Source organism: Thunnus maccoyii, chromosome 18, assembly GCF_910596095.1.
Source record: "Thunnus maccoyii chromosome 18, fThuMac1.1, whole genome shotgun sequence".
Classification (NCBI taxonomy): domain Eukaryota; kingdom Metazoa; phylum Chordata; class Actinopteri; order Scombriformes; family Scombridae; genus Thunnus; species Thunnus maccoyii.
In genome coordinates this window covers 24,304,793-24,325,304 of record NC_056550.1, presented here as the reverse complement: position 1 = coordinate 24,325,304, position 20,512 = coordinate 24,304,793, and the positions used below count along the sequence as shown (strand labels likewise).

At 42.0% G+C, this 20,512-nt stretch overlaps 1 protein-coding gene across 2 annotated transcripts in view; it reads right to left on the bottom strand.

Annotated features, from left to right (window-relative positions):
• Positions 1-571: 571 nt before the first annotated feature.
• Positions 572-20,512, bottom strand: part of lrrc4ba (leucine rich repeat containing 4Ba) — a 32,370-nt gene continuing 12,429 nt past the window's right edge. The window contains exons 2-3 of one of the 2 annotated variants that reach the window (XM_042391676.1): positions 7,695-8,233; positions 572-4,497 (exon numbers count right to left, since the gene is read on the bottom strand). In XM_042391676.1, coding sequence (XP_042247610.1) covers positions 2,539-4,497; positions 7,695-7,940 — 2,205 coding nt within the window. In that variant the 5' untranslated portion in view covers positions 7,941-8,233 and the 3' untranslated portion in view covers positions 572-2,538. Of the gene's footprint in view, positions 4,498-7,694; positions 8,952-20,512 lie in introns of those variants that run through there. The other variant, XM_042391677.1, reaches the window with a different exon arrangement.

Below are 20,512 nucleotides of genomic sequence, written 5' to 3'. Positions count from 1 at the left end.
GCAACGAGGTGTTGACATAGCGCAACCGAGCACTGTGATGGCGATGACATTCAGGAAAGCACAGAAAGAGAGAGAGAGAGTGTGAGTGAGCTTGTAAACCAGAGCAGGGCCTTTCCTGTCCCCCTGTGCAGAAAAAAAAGGACCCAGTGCTGACCATTTCACATTCGCTATGTCTCATCTCAAGCAGAGCCAAAGGGATACAAACAGTGATACTACAATTAAAGTTGATTATAACAAAAAAAAAAGAAAAAAAGAAGAAGAAAAAAAAATAGCCACCAAATTTCACAGACTTCAACTGCCATTTTATGTGCCAGGTTTTTTAATTTTCAAAGTGACCTCTGCTAACAGAACATCTCTCATAATTATAACCAGTGTAATTAGCTAATTATAATAACAATAACAATATTACAATAAAGATAACACTTGATTTTAAAAAAACAGAAAATAATCAAACTAGATAAAAACCCAAAATAAAAGACACTTATCATAATAGTTTTGTTTTTTAAAAGAGATCTATAAGGTTCTATATTTTTTCATTTAATTGTCTTTTTCTTTAGAAAAAAATTCACCCACCACTGTATACTGTACTGTATGTCACCTAAGTCTTTCTACTTCACTTGAACGAGCTTCGCTTACCTTTAAAAACGCTTGGCAATGCCTGTCGTCCATTTAGCTCCCTGCTGCCATGAAATCCACTCAAACACGATAACACTGAGATACAGTTGTGAAATAATCCTCTGCAAAGGAGCAGTCTTCATCAAAGGTTCATGTCCTGTCTTTAATGCGTGATAACATGAGGGGGTCCTGACTGCCCGAGACATCAGAGCAGATGAGTCAGTGAGGGCTGGACTGAGGAAGCCATTTTGAGGGGCCAGGTTATTTCCCGCTGATGCATTTGGAGTTCACTTAGTGGCGAGATTGAGTCCATCCCGCCGCCGTTCAATCGCCAACAGGATCAGTCATAAAACAACTTCAGTGTCATATACAAATGAAAAAAAAAAAGATGTACTTCTCAGCTATTTGTAGGCACAAGTAGTAATAATAATAGTCATATGAATAATAATAATGATAACACAAGAACAATAACATCATGATTGTGATCTTATATCATGTTGAAACCGAATATTTCTTAGAGCATGCTAAACTAGCAGCTTTTTAGGAATATGTGCAGTAAAATATTGTTGATCATTTAAAGTTATAACCGTTAAATAACAATTATGACAAATAAACACTTGTTATCATTATTACCATTATGATCATTATTATTAATACTATAGCTATACTGTATACCAAATGCTGACGAGCCGTAGTCGTATTTCATATTTTCGCAGTAGAGCATGAAGGTCTCCCTCCTCCCATGACCCTGTTTATGTGAATGCGACAGGGGAGGGAAAAACACTTTGTGTGGCTACAAAAAAAGTCAAGACCAAAATAAATTCACTCAAACACTTTGCCAGGTTTTTGTTTTAGCTCCTGCTTAAACTGACGCCACTCTTTCAAATGTGACCTTATGCAGCACAGTCGGAGCGGCCATCTTGTTCCGAGTTAAGAAAAGTTGTAAGGGTGGGCCGCTACAACAATTGTGTGTGTGTTTCTTTTTTAAATATATTCTTCAGATGTTGTAGTTCTCAGTCAGAAGCTTGTTAAAGATTCTTTATAATTTATTTCTTTGAATGAAAATATATTTACGGTATATATAATATGTACTTTCAGTCCTTTTTAGATCTCTCATTGTCCATTACGCCACAGGATTTTTCTTCTCCCGTGATAACTCACTCCGTGTCTTTCCTCCTTCAAGAAGACAGTAGCCAGGAAGGTGTGAAAGGGAAAAAAGTGAGAAAGTGAGAGTGAAACCACTCTGAAAAAACAATTGTTGTTGTTCTGTCTCCCTGCAAAGTACTAGTACTAGACGTGTGTCCTGGACAGAATCGCCGCACTGCTCTAATTTTGCTTTCTCTGTTCTGTTTTAGTGCTTCCTGGAAACCTGGGACCGTAGCGCTCACCCAAACCATTGTTTGTTATTCAATGTCTCTGCCAAACACTAATCTGACAACATGTTCAATGGCCAATATTATGTCTCCCTCCAAATATATACACTGAAATGTGTCTGGAAATATACGAAGCAATCTGTATAAAACCTGCACATGTATATTCATAGCTTTCCACTCTAATTGTGGACGTAAATGTAAAGAGTTGGCGTGATCTCGGACTTTGGCAAAGACTATAGCAGGTTGCACAGGCAACAGAATGATTCTGATGTTTGTGGTTTACATTTTAAGTGTCTGATTTAGTTGAAAAGTATGTGCAGATGCTACTGGTGGGACTAGTGCTGATCAGATATCGTACTCTGTCTTCTACAGTCTTCCTATCTGCTTCTCTCTGTCAACAGATTGACAACGCAAAGCAGTGACTATGTGAAATTTCATTGTCCACGAGGACGGTAGGCTACAATCAGTCTCATGTACTTGGTCACAGGCTCCTTCTGTCTCTATCCAGCATCCCCTTCCTCTTACCTCTTACTTTCACTCTCACTGTTACTCAGATTTGAGTCTCTTGCACATTTTCCTTGGAGCCGCTTTTAAAAAGCAGGGGCTCATTCTGGCCTTTACCCATTAGGCCTTTCAGAGAACTGTGGAGACCCAACTGGGGCAGGGGCACAGGGGAGGGAAGGGTGCCACCTGTGGGCGTTCCCCCACTGGTGGACGTTGGAACCTGGGAACAGGATATGGACATGTTCTGAGAGCAAGGCGACGGGTTGTTGTTGTTGTTGAGGCCCACACCAGAACCCGTGCCCACGCCTAAGCCCATCATGTTGTTGTTGAAGTGATGGGTTTTATAGTAGTGGTTGAGGTGCTCCGATCGGGCCAGATTCGGCAGGTTGACTATCTCCGGGTGGTGCAACCTGAGGGTCTGGCCCCCTCCTATTCCACTGCTTCCGGTCTGCGTCACGGTGGAGCCTCCTGAGATACCGCTGCCCCGACCGCTGGCCCCGGCACCCAGCTCATCCTCCACATTGATGATCTCGATGGCACGAGCGGGGCCGTGGTGTTTATGCAGCTGGTGTTGTTTCCTCAGCTTGTAGAACACCACCAGCATCACTGCTGCCATGAAGGTAATGGCTACGAAGCAGCCGATGATGATCTTGGTGGTCTTCATCACATCATCCAGGCCCGAGAAGCCCGGTTCAGTGATGGGCACAGTGAAGGTGGGTCGGGTGGCCCGAGGAGAGGAGGAGGACCAGCTGGCTGACAGAGAAGAGGCTGTGGTAGGAAAACCTTCTGACCAAAAGTGGCCCGAGGGAGTGGGACCAGGATGAACACGAATGGTGGTCTCATTGATGGCAACCCGTGCGGATTCTTCATTTCCTGGCGGCTCAACTGTTTCCACGGTGACTGTTGTAAAGTAGGTGTAGTTGACGCTGGCATCAGCAGCAGTGACGTTGAGGACAGCGGTTGCTGTGGTATTGCCAGCAGCGTTGGTGACCATGCAGGTGTACTGGCCTGTGTCTCGCAGGGTGACATTCGTGAAGTTGAGCGTGCCATCATGCAGGACGGATATCCGCACCCGGTAAGAGCCATGGGTCATCAGAGTGCCGTTAGGGGTGATCCAGTTGACAGATGTTGTGGAGGTGCTTGTGCGACACTTGAGCTCAGCAGCCATACCCTCAGTGACGTTGAGGTCTGTAGGTGGTTCCACGATGACAGGCGCGTAGCAGGTGAAGTGGCTCTGGTCAAGTTCTCCGATGTACTTGCCCTTTAAGAACGGGGGAGCATGGCAGCGGGCGCAGCAGGTGGTGTTGCTAGGCACCGTCTCTTTCAACCACCAACTAAGCCAAAGCACATCACAGTTGCAGACCCAGGGGTTGTGGTTCAGGTGCACCCTCTCCAGCTGGTGAAGGGGTGTGAAGAGGTCATGGGGCAAAGAGTGTAGGGAGTTATGGGACAGGTTGAGCTCCTCCAGGTTTTTCAGGTCGTCAAAGGCGTTGCGCTCAATGACGGACACCTGTGAATGCATGAGCCACAGCTTGCGGAGGGACACCAGGCCCTGGAAGGAACCGGGTCGGATGATCTCCAGCCGGTTTCCTGACAGCTCCAGCTCCTCCAAACGCACAAGGGCAGTCAGTTTGGGAATGTCCTTCAGCCCGCACATGCCCAAGTTCAGGTACCGTAGATTGATGAGGCCCACAAAGGCTGCGTCAGAGATGAAATCCAACTTCTTGAGCTCACCAAGGTCCAGGCGACGCAGCGAGGGCACACGGTGGAAGGCATAGCCTGGCAAAGTCTCAATAGGGTTGTTGCGCAGCCACAGCTCCCGCAGCTTGCTGAGGTACTCAAAGGCATGTGATGGCACCAGTGTGAGGCGGTTGTCGAAGAGCTCCAGCGTGTTGAGGTTGGGGAGGCCATTGAATGCTCCTACTTCAATCTGACGGATCTGATTCTTGGAGAGCTGGAGGATCTCGAGGTGCCTCAAGTGCTTGAAAGTGTCTGACTTGATAACCTGGAGGGACAGATAAGGATAAAGTAACTGTACAAGAAGTAGAAGTATTACTGTAGAATACAAACAAAAGTGTCTTTAATGACAACTTGTGTGGTTACTTTTGATAATTGAAGGTTTTAGTTGAGGTAGAAAAAGTGGTGTCCACAAATAGAATTCTTCTTATGATAAAATATTTTTGACAAACTCAGGGACACATATCTTCTAACGTTTGCTCTCTTTCAACTTCCTCTTCTTAATCATTAATTTTCTCTTCTTAAACAACAACATTACGTTATTTTACGTTATCTATATAACATACATGTTTTATAGATATATAAATATATTATGTTTTAAACCAAGAGATGTATGGATGTGCAGAACATTATAAAAAAAAAATCTTTTTTTTGAAACACCCAAAACATTATAAATGAATAATTCAACGGCATAAATATGGTTAAACAATGTCTATAAAATATAAATCACTTCTTTTATGTGCTCATATTTGTAACAGCTGACCCTTCCATCTCAGTGACTGTTGCCGCTGTCTGCAGGGGAAGATGGGTTTTTCAGACACAGGACAGACACAGACTCCCACTGACTACTGACAGCAATGTGACCCGGCTCCGCAGGCCACCTTGGCCTCCCTGCTGGAGTCTCCTTGTTATTGATAAAACAACATGCATCGGGCGATGGACTGAGAGTGCACCTTTCCGCTAAAAAAGGCTGAAAATATGGGTGCAGGCAGTGTAAAAACCCAAATCCCTAACCCTAGCCTGCTAAGGAGTTGTTAGCAGGCTAAGGTTGTCTTGTTTTAAGGCTTCCTTAGCTCAGATTTAGTACTAAAATAAATGGCAAGAGAGTCAGAGAACTGTGTAAACATGATGCTATGACACGGCATAACTTGGTGGGGTACTGATGGTAAAAGAAGGGCAAAAAATGATCACTTAATTTGTAGTTCAACTCTGATAATCAGGTAACTATCATGACAAAAAGCAGGTATTTTTGTTCTATCTCTAAGCACTGTGGTAAAGTCAGTCCTGTTCCTAATCCTGACCTTATTTCATTGCGCGCACCAGACACTGAAGTGCTTTTCACAGTGGGAAAAGTGAGACTCAGGGGGCTGACACATTATAATCCCTTGATAATAAGCTGATTATCAGTGTTGGACTATTCACATAAAGTGTCACTACAAATCACCACATCTTGTTTTTAAGATGTTTTTTATGTGAAGCAACTGTCTAGCACCGTGTCTAACGCTTCCCATGTTTTTGTGATGTTTTTTTTAATTTTTTTTTTTATGTGAAGCAACAGACCGTAACACTGTGCCCAAGACGAATTTCCCCTCGGGGACAATAAAGTTTCCTCAACTCAACTGAAGACAAAACTATGAAGCTAAATTAATACACTTCTAAAAATGTCTAAATATTCCGTGTGACATTTTTAAAAAGCCCCTTTTTTTGCAAATGTGCAACCAGAAAGAGATGTTTTCCTGCATGAAGACATGATTCTGAAAAAAAAAACATTGGTGCCATGTGCCCTGGACAGCACACACTAGTATCGGTGCAGTCCAACTGGAGCTCGTTTGGCAAGAAGTCAAAGACACACAGCTAGCGAGCGCGACTAAAAGCCCCTTAAATCTCTGACTGTTTGAGATATGTGTGGCCAAAGCCCTCTGTGAGACACACAGAGACTCCTGGAGTCAGGCCATTGCCTCTTCTGTATGTAGAGCAGGAAGGGGGGGTGGTAGGCAAAAAGGAGGGAGAGAGAGAGAAGGAGGGGTGGGGATGTTAAGAGGGGGTGGGAGCTGTCAAGGCTTTACTCTCAGGGCACTCAGTGAAGGAAAAAATAAGCCAGAGAATCTAGGATGCCTTCAGGTGTTAAAACATTTTTAGATTTTTAATCATTTCAAGTGGGGCTGCAGGATACAACAAACCGAATCGGAATTTGTAGGCTAAAAACGCAATGAATATTGTTATTATTTCTTTATATTTTATTTCCCTCATGTGAACAGTATCTCTTAAATCCTCACATACAAAATCATGTGTCCCATTTATGCGGCGTTAATGTCCCCCATAATGTTTAATAAGATGTTTTCTCCGAGAAGTAGGGAGATATGAAACTGCTCTGCCCGTCGTACGGAGCAGTTTGACATGATAAGAGGTGCATCGGAACGACTTTAACAATGTTTAGCAAAGTCGTTGCTTTTTAGTTTGGAGGAGATAAAATGTAGTTCAAAAATCACAAAAAGAACAAAGCACTGTCAGCAACATGAGGAGGGATCCAATTACTTCAAATGCTGCTGCAAATAGTAAAATCAAGCCGCTCTGTTTATAAATGTAGAGATTAATGCGCTTTGTATCGATGGTCTGCGGTTAAATGATCTTCCCTTGCAGCTGTAAAGCCACAAAACGCTGTCTAGGGACTCTAGATAAATTGGTAATGCATACAAAAGGCAGCACAGTGTCATGGAAATATGCCTTGCTTTCAATTCATAAAATATTCCTTCAGTTGAGCAGAGGTTTAGCAGAGGTGCCTTTTTCTATCATTATCACTGCTTACTTACTTACTTTCTCTCAGAACTTAAGTTTCCACAAGAAAAACTGTACCGAGAAGTTAATCCTGAGATCCACAACTAGCTGCAAAAGCAAAATTTCTGAGCAAAAACAATGAAATAAACAACTGTTACAGACACATAAATATATGAATCCATATAGTATGGATGTACTCTGAAGGAGAAAATCCTCAATCTATTACACAGGATTTGTCTTTTCTATCAATAACTATATAAATAGCAAGAATTTGAATAAATGAAATCGATAACTGTATTAAGACGTGTCAATAAAGCTTTGTGCTGAAAAAGAAACTTTAAACTAGAAACACTGACTTGGTGAAAATGATACGATGTGCGTTTTTATCTGCGTGATTTATGCCGTGATGTGATTGTAAATAAAAATGAGAGTGAACCATGACCTCCAGTCGGTCATCATGATATGAGAAACTACACCAGCAGTAAAAAAAAAAAAGACAACTATTAAATTAAATCACTTGATATGACTTACAGCAATAAATAAAGGGAATTTATTTATATCATATATTAAAAGATGGGTTTTTATTATCTTTTCTCTCATGTAAAGTGTCCTGTATGAAATGCACAATACAAATCAAGTTTAACATGACTCGATTTGAGCTGGAGCGACTTCTCGCGGCCGATATTTTACCTGTATCGAGTTCTCCTGCAGGTTGAGGTATCGCGTGTTGACTGATATGCTTTCGGGCACCTCCTCCAGGTTCTGCCTGGTGCAGATGACTCGGCTGGCCTGGTTGGAGCAGGTGCACAGGGAGGGGCAAGAGGAAGCGGCTCCCACCAACTCCGGCCCAGGGAGGAGGAGCCGCAGTAGCAGCTGGGCCAATAGAAAGAGGAAGGGGGAAGGGCCGGGAAGGCAGGTCAGCGTGGCGATGCGCATGGCAACTGGGACATGACCCTGCTCTTTAATCCGAATGTACAGGTGAGGTGACTCCACGCTGGTGGATTTGCGAGAAAAGGTTTATTTTCCCTTTGGTCCCCCAGTGGCAATTTGTTCTTTCTAATTCCGCATCCTCGGAGATGTTTTCCGTCCTCTGTCGATCTCTGTGTTTTTTCCTCTTGTGTTTTGAACATAGAAATATGCAGATAAACAGATGTTATTCCCTTTTTTTCTCGTTGTCGTCTGGGGATTCGAGTGAGGCTTTTTGTGAAGTGAGACAAACCCAGGAGTTACTGCGGAAGAACAAAAAGAGAGAGAGACAAAGAGAAAGAGAGAGAGAGAGAGCAGATATTAAAGACAGAACACAGACTGCGCCTCGTGTTTTCACCAACAGAGAACGAATAGAACAAATAATAGGTAGACATCTACAGTATAGCCTATCATGGGAGGGATTGTCAAAAAATCTTTGAGAAGCATTAGAACTTGTGTGTCACTGCTCATATCAAATCCCACATAATCCCTGAGCAGACATTTTGTCAGAAATCAAATCCTTGCACCAAGGGCAGGTGGAAGCGGATTTCTGTAATTAACGGTTCAAGGAGGTGGTACAGAAATATGGAAACATGCAACCTAAAGTAGGACAACACGGTATTTCTGTCTTTTACGGGACCGCATTTAAAATGTTGACATGAATAAATCAGTAAAAGACATTAATTTTTGAAACATTGGTACAACTGTTGTAAACAAATGAGCTGTATCACAATCACACTGCGACGTTCAAGCAGTCGTGTGTGTGTTGTTTTTTTTTTTCTGGACCAACTCAGAAATCAGTGTAGCACCAATCTGGGTCAATTAATCATTTAGTCAGTCAAGTAACTACAGGAAAAGCGATCCTTAGATACCTGTATCATACTTTGAATATATATACTGTATGTTTTAGTGACAAAGATTGATTAAAATGTAGCTATTCAATAAATTTATCATGTGTGTTGACAGCGTGTGACAGTTTTTGTTAAATGGACTCAATAAAATGTCTAAACATTATGACAAATATCCATCAGAAGTTACACGACGCCAATGCGGTTCTTATTTTGTCATATCGAGAGTCAAAAAACAACAAAAATAAAAGTATTTCCAATTTATGTGATGGAATAAAGTAGCAAATCATCACATTTGTAAAGTTGTAACAGGAAACGTTCAGTATTTTTACTTCATGAATTACCAAATAGCCGCAGACTAAATTAATCTACGTTCAAAACCAATAATCGGCTCATCGTTTCAGCTTCAATTAAGTTTATGAAAGTTAAAGCAATTTATGCAACTTATACCTGACAGGAAGCAACAGGCTTTAAGAGATGAGTGGTCTCCATTTTTTTTTTATAGCCATTAATAATAACACCGGTGTGAGATAGATGCTTCCAGTCATCTCTGGTTTGTTAACGCTAATTATAAAAAGGTACAACAATTAACACGACAATGATATATTGATTCTGGAACATATATCCTTTAATTAAACTCACACTTATATTAAAGCGATTAACAAGAAGAGACTGAATCCAGTAAGCAGCGCCACTTTTTTTTTTTTTTTTTGTACAGCAGCATAGACATAGTGGTGGGACTAAAATGCTAATTCCAGTCCTGTATGAGCCCAGCATTGCATGCTCTGGGGACTGGAGAATGGTAGCGAATGGTGCAGTCTATATTAACACTAATAGATGGCCAGCTCAAGTCAGGCTCCACCGGTCGGGAGAAGCAGAGAGAGAGAGACTTTCCTCCCCCTCTGCAGGTTATTTAGACCTGAATAACCTTAAATAAGGGCATCGAGCAATCTAGATACGGTTATTAATGATGATGGTTGTAATGATGGGACTTTGACACGCAAACTCATTTGACACGCCGAGCATCCTCACTTGGCACAGTGAGAAAGGAGACGAGGAGGGAGAGAGAGAGACTGAGAATGAGAATGAGAGAGGGATTATTAATCTGATAGATGACTGTATGGCTGCAGGCAGAGAAGGGAATTATCAACACTACAGTAATAGATGAATACTGAGCAGCTGCAGAGAGCGGGCTGGTGAGAGAAAGAAAGAAAAAGACAAGAAAAGAAAAGAAAAAGAAAGAAAGAAAGAAAGAAAAAGTGAGAGAGGAAGTAGAGATGGAGACAGATGAAGGTAAGGTTGAGTGAAAGGGATGATGAGGGATAAATACGCGGAGAGAGAGGTATAAATAGTGGGAAGAGCAGAGAAGAGATCAGTAGTAAAACAAAGATAAAAAAAAAAAAGTGGAAGAGGGGAAAATAAGGAGGGAGAGAAGAGGAGACACATTAATATTAATAATCTCTCTCTCAGTGAGAGGGGGGGGGGGGGGGGTGGGATGGAGGGAGGGGGGGGCTCAATAGAGAGATGAATATAAAACAGACAGAGATGGAGGGAGGGGAATGACAACACAGAGACGCATATAAAGCAGAGAGACGACGGAGAGATGGAGGCAAAAGACAATACAGAGGGATGAATATGAAACAGGTGGAGAGAGAGAGAGAGAGAGAGAGAGGTTTCTTTTGAGTGAGTGGGGTTGGATGGGGTGCGGGAGGGAGGGGGGGGGGGGGGGGGCAAGATTGATCAATAATGCGCACACAGTAGTTCAATGACATTAAAACACACACACAAGGACACTATGATAAATCATATCGGCAGCAGCATCTGTGGTCATGCGGGCCGATGTGAGGCAGAGCGGGACGGGACACCGGTGGTCGCGGGACGGGCGACTGCGACTGCAACACCCCGGCAACGACGCAACAGTCGTCAGGGGACGTCAGGGTCCCGCTGCCCTGCAACCACCGCACATCGTCATCCGTATCCCGACACACACACAGCGGTGGATAAAGAGGCACTCAAGTGTTATTTTTGGAATCGACTCACCTTTTTTTTTTTACGTATTTTAATTTCCAGCCACCTTTTTTCTTTTTTCTTTTTTTTTTCAGCTGGTGAGAACTAAGTGTCAGAGCTATTTCAGGTAGACAGCGTCTGAGCTGAGACGTAAGGTGCAAAAAAAAAAAAGGTTAAGATGGTGGCTCAGATGTTGTGAGGGGGGTGAGAGAGTGTTGGGGGTGTGGAGGGGAGGATGAGGTGGTGTTGAGCGAGAGTCCATAGAGGAGACTGAGACTAGTTGGAGCTGACAGCTGGTTAGAGGCTGGTTGATTGTGTTCTGCCTCACTGCTGTCACTATCCACATGTTACAATAGTCTCTACCTGTAACTCTCCCTCCTCATCCTCCCTCTTCTTCCTTTCTCTATATCCCTTGATATCTTCCTCCTCCTATCTCCCATCTCCTTCTATAAAAGTAGGAACACTCTCTTCCTCTCTGCGAACTCATTCAACTCACCCCTCCTCCTCCTCTTCTCCCAGCTGCCTTACACCTCCTTCCTCGCCGCTACTACATATTTCCTGGACCTCCCTCCCTCCCCCCCCCCCCCCCCCCCCCCCCCCCCCCCCCCCTATGTGTGGTGCACTGTAGTGTCCAGTGGCAGAAGGGGGGGAGGTGGAGGGGGGTAAACACTGCACTGACCTCGCAGTTTGATGAAAGATTAACCTGCTACAGTGATGCATATTAACCCTTAACCCCCCCTACACACACCCCCCCCTCACCCCCCACCCACCACCCCCTCCACCCCTTTCGTTCTCTTTCCGCCGCACACAAACACACACTGCAGCTTCCTTTCCCCCTTTTGCTCTCTCACTCTCTCTGCATTCAAATCTTAGCCAACAGGGTTACCATGGTTACCTATTCACCACAGTCTCCCACTCCGTCCAGCTGTATCCCACCGATTTCCACATCCACCCCGCTCCTCCTCCTCCTCCCTCCTCCTCCTCCCTCATTAGCACCCTATACACTCTCCTATACAAATGGCACCACGGACCAAACATGAGTGCGTTGAATGACATCAACACTCCAAAAAAGCATGAGGCTGCATTACAGCGGGCCGCATTACTGTTTTTAGCACCGCCGATGACGCTTGCTGTGATTTACAGTGAGGCAGAATACACTTTCATTTTGTCCACAGCGTCGCCACAAATGACAAGCGACCGCGGATAACAAGTGCAAAGATCAGGAGCATTTTTCCCTATGAGTGATGATGTAGTGGTTTAAAAGGGAAGTAAACTGACATTATCGCAAGTTTAAAAAAAAACAAAACAGTGAATTAATACAAAAGAATTAAAGGACTACGCCTGCGAACATCATTTCACATGAGAGACATCTGTATTCGTGCTCATGTCTTTGCTTTTCTCACTGATTTGAAGTGGACGAAGCTCAGTTTGGAAAAGGTGATGTCACATATTTAACTCATGTTTAACTCTTAAAGGGGACGTATCATGCACATTTCCAGATCTATATCTTTTATTCTGTGGCTCTACTGGAGTATCTATGCATGATATACAGTTAAAAACTCCTTATTTATCTTATACTGGCTCTTTATGCAGCCCCTCAGTTCAGCCTCTGTCTGAAACAGGCTGTTTTAGCTCCTGTCTCTTTAAGACCCGCCTCCTGATGAGCCCACTCTGCTCTGATTGGCCGGCTCCCAGAAGCAACAAACTACAGCAGCAGGATTTCACTTTTTCTTTTCATTCTTTACTTGAAACATTAACTTTTCGAATGGACAACGCCAACGACCTGTAGAGCAACCTTAGCAACAAAGGCTACGGAACGGACGGCCACTCATTTGTGAGCATGCTCAAACGATCTGATGTCATCACTAGGAGGAAGTAGAGGTAACTTTGCAAATTAAGTGTCCAGAGAAGGTTGAAGCCCTGGCTTTTGACTTGTTTAACATCGACATCCAACATTATAACAGTATATAAATAACAGAAAAACACCTCTTTCCACTAAAAAATGTGTGTGACACTCAAATTCATCTGCTGAAAGAGGGAAAGTTACATACAAGGATGATTTTGTGACATCACAACTAGTTTGGAAGCCAGTGGTGGATCAGTATTTCCCACTATAACATGCAACATACAAAAGTCAGTTTCATGTTGATGCTGAAACTTATTGTTTGTTTGTTTATTTTGGAGTTAATTTAGTAGGTTTAATCTAATTTTGCTTATATTTTGCATTGTTAATAGTTTAGTTTGAGGCAAAATGTCTATCTAGTGTTTATTTGTGGTTATTGTGTTTATTTGTGTGTTAGTTAGGTCAGTTTGAGTTCTTATATTGAGTTAAGTTCTGCTTTGTTGACCTCTTTTAGGACCTAAGTTAGTTATTAATCACTTCTACATTGCTCTGTGTCATTTTTCGGTAAACAAAAACCCACTTTTTGAAACTTGCATCCTGTGACTTGCTGCTCAGTAACTAACCAGAGTTGCTTTTTGAGACACAAATATTTAATGTTACAGAGACATTTTCAGGAGATTTAATTACATTATGCATACTTTGCAACCATTTTTCAGTGAAAGCTATGCAGTTTAAAACTTTTTAATGACTTTTTTTTTTGCTACAGTTCCGGGAAGCCATTGGTTTTCATTAATTTCTGTTTGAAAATTCAATTATCGGGCTGAAATTACCTTATTTTGTGCGCTCCATCAAGTCTCCATTAATTTTTTGCCGGTTACAGTATTGTGAATTGGTAATGTAATTTAAGTTCAGATTGTTTTGAAAAGTCTGAGCTGCATTAACTCACAACAAAAATGAAAATTAATGCAGAACATATGTTCAATGTGATGGATTGGATTCTTGTAACGACAGACAAAATCCAAATGGTTAGTTTGGATGTAACGTATCAGTACTTGGTAGCAGATGGATTAAAACATGAAAAACTACTGGTTTGGTCCTTTAAACGTAATGGCAGGGGGGAAAAAATGCTTCCCCCCTTTAATCATCAACACTTAAACTTAACAGTATTTCTCTTAAATTTTCCCTGGAGTGCCTTCAAAGTCAAAGAAAACATTTCCTCCCCAAACTGTTAGACAACATTACATTTACAGTATATTCTCTGTTCTATAAAATATTCAGGAGCATTTTTTTTTAAAGCTGCACGATTACATCAAATGAAAAATTGTGGATGTCCTGTGCATCGTTTTACACATACAGTATTTCCCTGTAATTCAGCCTGACATATCTGATATCTTTCAGATCCTGACAAGAATTTAAAATAAACTTTTGTGCATCTGAGCAATGCTCGGTTTCCCAGTATGAATTTTTAATGCTTGACTTGCCAGAGGCTCCGCAGGGTTGAAAAGGTTAAAAGACCCCTATCTTCACGTTTTTGATCCGAGCTGCAATGATGTATCCTGCGAATTTTATTTCATAAAGATTTATGTCAGCCTCTAAAGGTTGGGTAATTGAGTTTGGGTAATTTTACCCTCCGCTACATCTCTGCCTGTGACCACAGAACCATAATGTAACAGTGGAGGGTTGGGAAAAGAAGCAGAATAAAAAGCTTTCTTTCTCCACCAGCCAAAAAAAAAAGCAGCAGGTAGCAGAAGCAAGTGATCATCAGAGGAGTATACCGGCCTTGAGTGTGGACTGTAAACTTTTCTAATTGATGGAAAGATTGAGAGACGGGCGTAGAAACAACCAGAAAGACACGCTGACAGTCGACCGGGGCGGCGAGCTGAACAGACAGGAATACGCTCCTTCTCCTCAGTGTCCTGTCTGCAGAACAGCATAAAGGCCCATCAATAATGACTCGACACACACACACCAAGATGGCAGCTCAAGCAGCTACGAGATGAGAAAAAAACAGATGAGAAAAGCTCATCATGTTGGTTGCAGTGTGCGTCGGGAACGGAGCCATGACCTTTCCTCATCGTGATGACATCTCGGCAATCTGGGGTTGTGTCTGTGAGGCTTTGCTGACAGTCGCACGAGGAAGTAATTTTAAAATAATAACGTACAATAACAGCAACAGAGAGCATGTTTTATCTGCTGTCCCAAAGCTGCTGATACTTCTGTTCAACCGGGGACGGTATGTCTCATGGCAGCTGCTGATTCAGTCAATTTACTGAATCAATGCAATCAATTAGCTTTTTATTAAAAATTCAGTTAGCTGTGGTCCATGTCTGATATGATGGATTTGATAACGTATTTCTGATCAATATCAGGTCTGATATGATGGATTTGATAACGTATTTCTGATCAATATCAGTGTCGATTAACTACACTGTTACCTTACTGTACCTCCTGTTCATACTGACCATTAGATCCCTTCATAATGCACTTACTTTGTTAGTGATGGGGGACAAAATCTACCTCATTTTGAGCAAAAATGTATTTAAAAGTTTATCTGAAGATAATATGAAGCTTCAGCCGTCTGTGTTAGTCAAAATAAAGTGGAAATCTTCCATAGTTACAGTCTTGTTAGTAAAAAAATACCCTCTTTGTGTCTGGTTGAACAGTGTTTTCCTGTTCAGCTGCAGAGGAAAGATCGAACAAAAAGAGAGAATTTTGAAACATATAGTCTTGATTTGGACGGTTTGGACTGTGGATTTTGTCCCCCATCATTTACATTGTAAGTGCATTACTATCTTAATGGTCAGCATGAACAGCAGGAGTGATCACAGGAAGAAAAACATGTGCCAATGTTCATTTGAGCTCCTGCCTATTGCTTTAAGACAGACTTGAAAAAATTGTGAACTTGTCCTTTAATCTGAACTGAATTTAAAGCAAGAGTCTCCGAAGAAAGCAGCAGTCAGGTTTTTTTTTGTTGTCATCTTGCATTTCAGAGCAGACTTTTAGTGCTCCGTGCTCTACAGTAACTGCTGTTTCAGAGGCTTTAGCACCCTGAGAAAAATAAAATTCTGAGGGAAATTGGCTGCTTCGATCTAAACGGCATCAATATCGGCCTTAACAGCCCACATGACAGATACCAATAAAAAACTATCCAGAAACAATCTTGCAGAAATTCGCTGCACACAAGATGTCTGTAAACAAGGACAATGTTCGTGTTCTAATTGCTTACGACTGGCAGGGAGTTCGTGTGGAGGGGTAAAGCGGAGGGCAAGTGTAAAAAACCCAGATCCAACTCCTGCCTTGTTTCTTCCAACCCTTCTGTCTCCCACTTCAGTATGAATGCCAACAGCGACGAGTGGATGTCTCCTCACAAACTGACACAGTCTTGGCACCTCGAGGCATCGCTAGGGGGCGAAGTCTCTTGGGGGGGAAAGTGGAGTCCTTGTGTCGAACAGAGGATCATCCATTCTCTCCCTTCTTAGTGGGGATTCTGAAGATGCTCCAGCTCCGTCTTTAATGGACTATAACACATTACTGGGTGCTTGTCCCAATGGTAAACTTACACCGAAATCATCCGTGTGTCCCACTTAAAAACACTTTGCTATGAGTGTAAGGAGAGCAGCAGTAACTAATTTTAAATGCATTTGGTGATACATCAAATGCGATTAGAATATTTCCAGGTAGGAGGCTGCAGAGGTTGATGCAGATTCATTGCAACGTTTTTTTTAAAAGATATATAAAAATACTCTGCTTAGAATAATAACATGTTTGATTGTGGGTGGGTTTTTTTCCACAAATAAAGTCCAAATACCTCATTAAAATCCTTCAAAAATACATCTCCACCTTCTCTCTCATTGAAAAATCCAGAATCTATGAAAATGCAGATATTTTTCATTTCCTTCCTCTGTGTATGTACGCTGGAGGCTTCAAGTTGCCACATCACACTTGTGTAAGTTGCATACTGGACCATGTTTGGCTCCAAACTGGTTGTGATGTCAAATCAATCAAATCATGCTCCTAGGGACACGGCTTTAACTCAGATTGAAGGTGAGCACAGAGAAACTTTCCAGCAGATGAATGTGAAAACAAACTCTATACATAAATCATTCTGCACAGTGAAGCTTAAACATCCAAGTGAGGTAACAATAAGCAAAACACATTTTGGAGTGGTGGGGGAGACTTTAAGTTTCAAAATTTGTGACTTATCAATGAAAAGCTCAGTTTGCTCAATTTGTATAAAAGCTAATGCAGGATACAGTCGTCTAGTGAACACTTAAACCTGCGTTGATTCATTTTTTGGTGACGTGGAAGCAGCGGAAACACAACACTGACATATCATCATCTTATAAGTTCATATATGGCGAAGGCGTTGCCTATTTCCACATCTAGCAGTTACAAAGCAACATTATCGTTCATTTGAAGTCGTGTTTTTGCAATATTCACTCTCTTTTAGCTCTGTTTTTGGTCTCCACCACCTCCTGAGGGAAATATCTCTCTTTAGCTGCTAAACGCTCCACTATGTTCACCAGCTAGTCTACAGCTAACTGTGCCTGTTTGCTGTTTGGTGCTGATCAGGTAGTGTACTGTGGGGCTTTTAGAGCTTTTTCTCTGACAACAGCTGCCTGCTGCAGCCAAAAACAACGCTACGAGAGTGCTGAGAGTGAACCAAAATAGTAAAGTTGCAGCCAGACAGTTAAACAATGAGCTGAAACTCACTATAAAGCTCCATAGAGCTGCAGAGTCACTGATAATTCTCTTTAGATTCACCACTACGAGCCACATCTCTAATATTACACATTGTTATCTCGTACGTTGCTATTATTCAAAAAATGATGACAGGGGCTTTAAAAATATAATTGCATAATAAACATTAAACATCCAACACTCTGCCAGAGACACGTGACTGTTTGCAGATTTCTCATCATTGAAACGTCACCAGCAGACAAACGTCCTCTAAATACCAGACCGGCTCAATCATTTTTTTTTTTAAAAAGTGATTCAGATTTCCGAAGAGGCCGTCCACCTCCAGCGAAACAGCGTTTGAACACAAAGCGCCAAACCAAATCAGTCTCATCTCACTGCTTCTTATTAGAAGGGAATATGACGGACCACAATACAATCAAGTAAGAGGCTGCAGCGAGGTCTTTCACTTTCCCAGACGTTAATTTCTCCAGGCCTTCCCGGGGCCGAGACGGAGCTGCTGCTGCTGCTGCTGCTGCTCTATCGCAAGTGTGATCTCCGCGCTGCACAGCTCATAAGGAGCAGACAAATTTAGGATATGATAAATCAGCTCTAATATGATTACCCTCAGTGTCTGCTGGTTAACATAAAACAACCACTAAATTTTCACTTAGCAGGCGCTCCTCACTCAGCCTGCAATCTCTTGTTTGTCTCATCCGGGGAGAGAAAAAGCAGCTCATGCGGAATAACACACACACACACACACACACACACACACACACACACAGAGGCCAAACTAAATATAAACCCTGCCACCTTAGCTTAAAAAAAAAGTGCAATCTGAATTTAAAATATATAATATTTCACGTATCATTTGTTTCCGTAGTCATGTCAGATGATAATCCTGCCACGGACACAGTTTCATCATAATCAGCCCATTATAATCCCATCCAGACTTTCCACAGTCTGCTACCGACCAGCATTAATTTTTAGCCCAGTCTGCTCATCTACCCTCATTTTTCCTTCACACTCAGCCCCGTCCTGGTCCCAGGGTAGTCTATCACACTTAAAGCTTACACTCTTCACAAGCACTTATAAACATTTAAAGCATTTGACTAACCGCCAGGCAAAATTGACTTTGGGATGAAAGACCGTGGGGCTTTTAAAAAAATGAAAAAAAAAAAAGGGGGAAATTCTGCATCAGGACACAGAAGACCTGATTTAATGGAAAACAAAAAAAAAAGTAAAAAAATAAAAAAAAGCAAGTCTTATTCAGCAGAAGTAGACGAGTCACACACAGGGGTTTTCTCTTTTTAATGATGGAGGAGGTGCTTGTGAATGGTTTTTAAATGGGGAGTGGTGGCGGTGGCGGTTGTATGGAGGGGCGGGGGAGGGAATCGGAGGGGGGGGGGAGGACGCCGCTGTGTTGCATTGTGCTGGATGGGAGAGAGGAAGCCCCGCACTCCCTCACTTCCTTCCCTCTGTCTCCTCTCATGGCCTCCTCCGCTGTGTTTACCCTCCCACCCCCCTGGCACTGAAAGAAAGCTGGACGAGCGTTGGCCTTGCTGGTGAATGAAGCCCTGACGTCACTTCTTGCCCACACACACACACACACACACACACACACACACTGTAAGCAGTGTGACTAATAGCGTACTAATGTCCTTTGTGTTGCCTCAGTTATACCTGATTCATGTCTGGCTCCCAGGGGAAGGAGCCCCCCCCCCCTCCCCAAGTTATTGAAGTATTCAGAGACGTTAGATGTTAGTGCAGGTGAATCAATGATGCCAGTCGATAACCCCCCCCCCCCCCACGCCACCCCTCCACCCCGACAGGGATTTAAGGACAGGGGTGTGTTGTGCCAACACGCTACCAGATTCAGGTGAAAACACCACCATTGTACTTGATATTGATTTTTTTTTCTCTCCCTGATATTGTTCGCAATGATTTCCCTCCCACGAGTATAAGTTTATGTAGAAACATATTTGAGTCTGCCTATTGACTCGATATGTGTTTGATAGCTGATATCATTTAATGGCTGGTATGTTGTAATGGGACAAACTAGTGGAGGGAGAGATGGGCGAGTTTGGTTTCAAGTGTGGAAACAAGACCTGAAGACTGTAATGTTCTCATATAAGACACACACACACTCTGTCCTCTGCACAGATATGCAGTCTTATCAATCCTTATTAAGTGGAGAGCTGAACTGATTAGTCGATTAATCGATTAGTTGATCGGCAGAAGATTAATCTCAGATTTTTGCACAAAATAGCTAAAAATTCACTGCTTCCAGCTTCTCAGATGTAAACATTTGTTTGTTTTTCTTGCTTCTCTATGATATGAAACTAAATATATTTGCTGTCAGTGGGACAAAACAAGAACATTAAATGTGTCAACTTTCCAGTTGGATCTATAAATTTGCTTACTGGGGAATTTTACAACCAATTAGTGCACAATTAAGGAACTTTCAAGAAAAGGTTTTAGATATAACTTTATCTCAGAAGTGTACAGTAACGACGTGAGAGTCTGATTCCCATCTCCTCGTAGCTGGAGGAGTTTTTGGAGATGAACGGTTGTATTCTACCTGAAAAGATCAAACGTCTTCTCAGAAATCAATACAACACCTTTCTAAAGATTCTGCAATCATATTTGACCTATATGGACACCTCGCCAACGCCTGTATCAGACAAAGATGAAAATATGTATCAGGACTGATACGATCTATTAGTCCTCTATGTTTGCATTGTCTCATTTATTCTACGTTGTATGTATTTATATATATTTATATATATTTATATAGCTATCTGCTGCTCATTCAGGTCATTTTTCAGTTTGTATGTTGGAGATCTGGAGTCATGTTGGTGTATATATATGTATATGTGTGATGATGTTAAAGGCATTTTTTAAAATAATTTATGGACAAAACAACTAATCAAAAAATAATCGTTCATTGCTACACAATGAAATTCATGTCGAAGGACTTCTTACCTTTGTGATACCTAACAGTCACAAAAAAACAATCATTATCATGCTATCTTATGATAATTTATTCCAATATAACAATAAAAGTTTTATTTCTACATCAAAACCTGGAAACTTAAGATTTTTACCTTAATATTTTTTTCTGTTCTATTTATTTTATTTTAAATCTACTAGAAAGAGCAAAT